Source organism: Myiozetetes cayanensis, unplaced genomic scaffold (genome assembly GCF_022539395.1).
Source record: "Myiozetetes cayanensis isolate MyiCay16 unplaced genomic scaffold, myiCay2020 scf4, whole genome shotgun sequence".
NCBI lineage: Eukaryota > Metazoa > Chordata > Aves > Passeriformes > Tyrannidae > Myiozetetes > Myiozetetes cayanensis.
The window spans coordinates 52,065,565-52,072,433 of NW_026087631.1; the positions used below are offsets into that span (position 1 = coordinate 52,065,565).

General features: G+C 44.8%; 1 protein-coding gene across 1 annotated transcript; it reads right to left on the reverse strand.

Moving 5' to 3' along the window:
* Positions 1-1,208: 1,208 nt before the first annotated feature.
* NSA2 (NSA2 ribosome biogenesis factor) lies at positions 1,209-6,724 on the reverse strand. Its single transcript, XM_050329652.1, has 6 exons — positions 6,590-6,724; positions 6,063-6,250; positions 4,569-4,719; positions 4,056-4,235; positions 2,858-3,050; positions 1,209-1,476 (listed from the first exon to the last, which is right to left on the reverse strand). The coding sequence occupies exons 1-6, from the start codon at positions 6,590-6,592 to the stop codon at positions 1,409-1,411; spliced, it is 783 nt and encodes a 260-aa protein (XP_050185609.1). The 5' UTR covers positions 6,593-6,724; the 3' UTR covers positions 1,209-1,408.
* Between the last annotated feature and the right edge of the window lie 145 nt (positions 6,725-6,869).

Sequence of the window (6,869 nt, forward strand, 5' to 3'; positions counted from 1 at the left end):
CAATGGTTTACGTATTAAGAATTTGGCAGCACTTAATCATTGACTATTTAACCATGTACAAAGTGATTCAATAGGATTTACTCAACAGTGACTTAGTTACAGATTTGACATTGCAAGTTATGCTGTACTTGCTATATAGGGTGTTTAAATCAATTCACATGCACATGTGCTTATATATATGTATGCATATGCGTACATATATACATATATACAAATTTACCTGATAAAATTCCCCTTGAGTTCAATGAAATGCTCAAATTGACTGTCTTTACATTTCTCAAGGGGTGAGTGTTGAGCCTTGAGGAGTGTGGAAGACTATCAGCCAGGCCCTGTATCAGCTTTTGGCAACAGCAGCGGTCCTGAGCATTGCGAACTCTCAAACGGGTGAGCTCTAGGAGGTTTTCCACTCCCAGGGAGATAATGGTCAGCCCACAGTGGCCCAAGAGAGCTCAGAGGGCCTCACTTAGGACCACTGTTTATAGGATTGCAAGATGACTGACTTTAGTCATTAGTCAGCCTTCCTCCTGGCCATAAGTAATTACTGGAATTTTTCAGAAGTCTAGTAATAATAATATTGTTCCACACTGGCTATGATTCAGGTGATTTATGGTCAGACTATTGGGTATGGCTGATCATCTCTTATCCCTCTGTGCGCTTAGGCATCGGAAGTTCCTGTTTATGGACTGTTTCTGGTAAGCTCAAGGGGAGCTTAACTGTGCAGAAGCCACACATCACCACATGGTATAAAAGTGGATCAAAACTCAGCTGTGCCCAGTTAAACACAAATTGAAATATAGGAAATTCTATTTAAACGTAAAAACATTTAAACTAAGCGTGGTCAAATGCTGGCCAGATTGCTCAGGGAGGTGGTAAAGTCTCCATCCTTGGATATACTCAAAACCTGACCGTATGTTGTTCTCTGACACCTGCTGTAGATCACTGCTTCAAACAGGGGGCTTGCACTACACTCTCAAGAGGTCCCTTCCAACCTTAACTATTTTGATTCTATCTGCTATTTAACCTGCTTATTGCATCTGTGACCACCTGTAGCTCTAAACTTTTGTTAATGCAAAAAAATCCAAAGCAAACCTATTCACATTCTGGATTCTGAAACATCTTGACAGTTTCATTTGAAAGTTTCCTTCTTATAGTGTTGAAGGGTAAGAGTACCCTCATACACTGGATGAGTATAAATGATATTGGCAAAATGCGAAAATTAAATCTCTTTATTTGGACAATGTTCGGCTGAACAAACACAACAAATATAAAAACATGGGCAGTTGTTTCTGGCTTAAGTTCCTCAGCAGCTTGTTCTGGAATGGTTGAAGGTTCTAAAGATCTTGGAGACTTGTTGAAACTCTGCTTATTTTGTAGGAGCCCACGTCCAGTGCTTGGTATCCAACCCAACTTAAACAAGTAGAACTGCATTAATACAGCCATCATTTTCCGGATTGTTTGTTACTTGTGCATATTTCCCTAAAGAGAAAAGAGAATTAAATGTCTATAAAAGCTCGAAGTAGATCATCTAGGTTAGATTTTTCTGTATTTGCAAGTTCAATCCACAAGTCTCTAAAGTGTACGGACTCATGCATTTTGAAATCTAAATCTACCAACTACTGGTAGATAACCAACTTATGTTCTCAAAATATTATACTCAGGCTGTTTTTTATAAACAGATTATTTGGAGTTCTGAATAGAATAAAAAAAATACCTAGGTTTGCTACTGTCCAACTGATCCCCTCTATTAAAATAAGTCAATCTTATGAAGACCATAGAATATGCTGAATTGGAACAGTCCTATCAGAATTGAGTCCAACTCCTGGCCCTGTACAGGACAGCCTCTGTGTCTGAGAGCATTGTTCAAACACTTCTTGAACTCAGACAGGCTTGGTGCTGTGATCGCTTTCTCAGGTAGCCTGTTCCAGTGCCCAGTAACCCTCTGGGTGAAAAACCTTTTTCTGATATCCAGCTTAACCTCTCCTGACTCAGCTTCATGTTGTTCCCTCGGGTCCTGTCACTGGTCACCACAGAGAAGGTATCAGTACCTGCCCCTCCTCTTTCCCTCATGAGGAAGTTGTAGACTGTGAAGAGTCTCCCCTCAGTCTCCTCCAGGCTGAACAGACCAAGTCACCCATCCACTCCTTATACAGCTTCCCCTCAAGGCCCTTCACCATCTTGGTTGCCCTCCTTCGGACACTCTCTAATAGCTCAGTATCTTCCTTATATTGTGGTGCCCCGAACTGCACACAATATTCAAGGTGAGGCCGCCCCGGTGCAGAGCAGAGCGGGACAATCCCCTCCCTTGACCGGCTGGTGATGCTTTGCCTGATGCCCCCCAGGACGTGGTTGGCCCTCTCGGCTGCCAGGGCACTGCTGACTCAGATTCAACTGGCCATTAACCAGGACCCTCAGATCCCTTTTCCACAATGCTGCTCTCCAGCCTCTTGTTCCCCAGTCTATATTCAAAACCAGGGTTGCCCCATCCCATGTGCAGAATCTGGCTATGATACTCCTATACAACTTCCACTGAAAACATAATATAATTGTTCACACAGTTATAACTTGTGACATTGCTCAATGTGACACACAGGCAAGCAAGCTGAGTCTTTGTTCTGAACTTCATCCAACTTGATCCTGAAGTGTGAATGGAAAGCCCAAGATTAACACTTAAAGTTTTTATTTTCAGAGTTGCTAATGGTTGTTTCTGCTACAGCCCAAACAAAACATTTAACAATGACTATAGGACAAGGTCTTAACAATACATGATGCAATGAGGACTTAAAACTTTTAAAAGCAGTTCTGCAGTATGACTAGTTATAAAAGTAGTTCTGCAGTATGACTAGTTAAACTTACTTACCCCAGATAACTTTGCCCCCTTGTGTCACAAGGCCAAGCTCACTCACATTAACCTCAATGACGGTACCCTTGGTAATTACACCAAGTGTTGTATACAAAGGAGAAGATGGATTCTTTTTTACGCCAAGGATAGGTAGGCAAAACGTGGCTTTAAGTTCAGGATGTGTCACATGTGCCTTCTTGAAACGTAAGCCCTGTTGCATAAGGAATGTTAGAATGAGTTAATATTTGCTTTAAGCTCTCATGTCTGATCTAGTAAACACTTGCAGCATTATATCCTCAGCTTTATGTTCTAAGACTGGGTTAGAATACAGAATGCTATCTACCTCCTATAGATTATCAAAATTATTTAAGAACCTGATTAATGATAAGAAAAAGCTTTCAGTGTGTATTTTCAGGATATAAATTTTTAATAATAGCACAAGAATAATACTGGTTATCTTGGATGGTTACTGTTCCATAAAGAAAGTATTGTAAAATTAAATACTCATCTCTATAGCAGTTTTTATCTAGTAACTTGCACTTTGTAAGGGGTACCTTACCATTAAGTACCATAAATCATTCTGTGTCAATAAAAATCTACCCAAGGCTTCTGTGTAATACGATCAAACTAGTAATGAGGTACAATCCAGCAGTTACTGAGTTCTGTGAGAGAACAAGAACACGTGTTCCTCTAAAAACTACACTGTATCACCGAATCCAGCTTTTCCTCCTGTGCACTGCCAGGCTGAGAGCCCAGGCACTGTTCCTGCAGCTGTGTAAGTAAAGGTCAGGATGTAGGTACAGCACTTCTGGAGGTACTAAGCTTACTTTAGACAGGAGGGAGCTCTGGAGTCTTAGAAGAGAGTTGGCTTCTGCAGCTGAGAGATCATAGTAGCTTGAAAAAGAAGCCTCCAACATTAACAGCTATTCAAAATACCTTTGATAAAGATTTGAAAGCTCATAGTTTTAACTTCCTGACATCATCTGAGTTGCGGGAATAAAAGCAGATATTTCAACACAGACTGTGATTGCAGGGGCATCTCCCCACCCACATGCAATCAGAACTTTAGATTTATGCAAGCAAACCAACAGGAACATTCTACGTAAGTAGTAATTCACTGCATTATCATACAAGAAAGCACCCTCACCACAGAAACTCAAGGCAGTAAGTCAGAAGAATTATTACTTAAATGATCTTTAAGGCTCAAAAATATTACCATAGGTCGAATGAATCGCTCGTATTTAGGAGGCTTCCTAGTAAAGCCATCTCCAACAAAACAAACTTTGGTAACCATTCTCTTCCAGGCCTTCTTCTTTCTCTTTCCTGTACGAATTACTTTCAAAACTTCTGTTTCCCCTTGTGCACGGACCTTTGGCACAGGAACCTCCCATTTCCCCTGGAAGAGGGGGAAACAAAAAGGTCAGTGTTCCTTCATGTCACATTGCTAAGTAAAAGAGGATGGACAAAGCATAAAATAAAATTTCCCTAAATTATAGTTAGTGGTAGACCATACTTGTCATACAACTTGTAGCTACTTAATTAGCATTTAAAGTTCTGAAAATTAAGATATTGCATATGCTCACATTGTCCTAAACTGCTCAATTACTCAAGGTTTCAGGCTTTAATTAGTCTTTGCTTGTAGGCTGTTAAGAAAACTGAGAATCAGCAACACAAAGTGGTCACTGTCACAAATAACTGTAGGTATCTGAACTCTGATACAGTTACTTACAGCTTTTTCTTTTCTTTTCTGTTTGATCATGTTAGAGAGAACCTTAGCTCGGGACTGGCCCTCTCTGTCCAGCAGGTACGCTGGTACAGCTCCCTTGGGTGTTTTTTCATCACTCTTTTGCTTTGTATTTCTCTTCTCATGCATTTTAATGCTGCAAAGAAAGAAAGCCAGTATTAGAAGGAGGGAAAAAAGGCTTATTTTTAGATAGACCCTTTCAACTTAGCCTGTGCCTGCTCAAATTTTTAAGAGATATTTGTAAAGAATTACACATTTATATATAAGAAACAATCCTAAATAATTTTCAAGGTAAACAAGTATTTCACTTAATTTAACAACTGACAGACTGCATAGTGCATAAAACCTTGGCACCTCCTGCCAAGCTGGGAACACAAGACATGCATCTCTTATAATGAATTTCTGAATGACTTAAAGCAAACAGCCAAGTACACTGAGAGATGTACTTCCTCTCTGACAAAAAATAACATGCCACTCCTCCTCTGAGATTTGATGGCAATGCTTACAAATGTGAGGAATGTGTGTTTGTAAAAGTGGGGGGAAAAAAGACCACAAACTAGTTAATAAACCCATTATCTTAACAAGTAGCAGAGGAAAACAACTATCTACACTTTGAAAGCAACAAAACCAATCTGGTGGACAGGTATTCAGTTCATTAGTAATGAAGGATACTATTTAATAATAATGGCCAGTCTTCGCGAGCGAAGATCCAGGGAAGGTCTTTACACCTTCCAGCCTGCGCATAGGGTTTTTTAGGTGAGACACAGTGTGCGCGGAACTGAGCCCACCCTTTAATCCTAAGGTTCATCTGCCGGGGCCGAGCTTGGACGGTGGCAGCGAGGTCCTCAGGACGTAGGTGGGTTGCCTTTAAGGGCTAACGAGCTCCACCTGCCCGGGAGTGGCCCTGACCGGGAATCGAACCCGGGTCTCGGCGGTGACAGCGCCGCGCCTTTACCACTAGACCACCAGGGGCTCCTAGGATACTATTTACAACCTTGATTTCAACAACAGATAAAATTTACAAAAAAAAATGCTTGTGTTTGTCTATGCTTGATAACGTAATTTATCCTTGAAGACAGGCCTCATGCTCTGCTCAAACACTGTGTATGTTACTGTATTTTTTCTCCTAACCATTAAAATAAGCCTGTTACCTCTTGCCATATTAACTCAGCGGTTGATGTGAAAGCCTTAAGTAAATGGATTCACTTTTCTACCGTAATTACAGTAGTCGCTATCATTGCTAAACACTTCTCTTGGAGAATGCCTCTGGCGGCGGAATTGTTAACATTCATTGGGAAGAGGAAGTACGAAACGTATCCACTGCGGCAAAGCCCCTTTCCTCCTGCAGCTTGAGTGCTATTTAAGTGTACAACGCGTGACCCAAGTAATTATTAGCTCTTTATAACGGTATCAGCGTCCTGCCTCATCCCTCAAACGTCAGGACTACGGGACGGCTCCAGAGAGGAGGCGGACACTCACGTCTTCTTCATCTGTATCTTCTCGGCGTGCCGCTGTTTGTGGTACAGCTTGGCCTTCAGCCCGATCATCTTCTTGGCCTTGCGGGACCGCTCGTGCGCCTCCCGGCCCTCCTTCTTCCTGCGCTTCTCGTGGTAGTCCAGGCGGTACCCATAGCGCTTGCGGTGCAGCTCGATGTGCTCGTTCTGCGGCTGCGGGCAAAGAGGCGGCGCCGTCAGGGGGGCCGGGGCCGGCGGCACGGCGAGGGCACGGCCCGACGGCGGCTCCCTCACAAGGCCCCCCCAACCGCCCGCACGCTCCCCAGCCCGCCCGCGCCCCGCCGTCCCAGTCCCGCATCCCGCCGTCCCAGTCCCACATCCCGCCGTCCCAGTCCCGCATCCCGCCGTCCCAGTCCCGCATCCCGCCGTCCCAATCCCGCATCCCGCCGTCCCAATCCATCACCGTCCCGATCACCATCCGCCGTCCCAGTCCCGCCTCCCGCCGTCCCAGTCCCGCATCCCGTGCCCCGACTCCCCGCTCCCGGCTCCCACCATGTCGGCGGCTCCGCGGCGAAAAGGAAGCGCCGCTCGCGAACCGGCCCCGGCTGGAAACTCTCCCCGGAGCGCTTTGGTTCCGCCAGGCGGAGCGGCGGGCTCCCCAGGGCCTTGGCGCCGGGCTCGGCAGGGCTCGGGAGGCAGGGAAAAGCGGAGCGGGAGAGGCCGAAGGGGCGCTTTCTGCCGCCTGGCCTGTCAGGTCGTGTCAGAGGGGGGAACGCGGAAGGCGGTGAGGCAGCGGGGGAAGGGAGAGGCAGCGCGCCTTCCGGCGGCATGG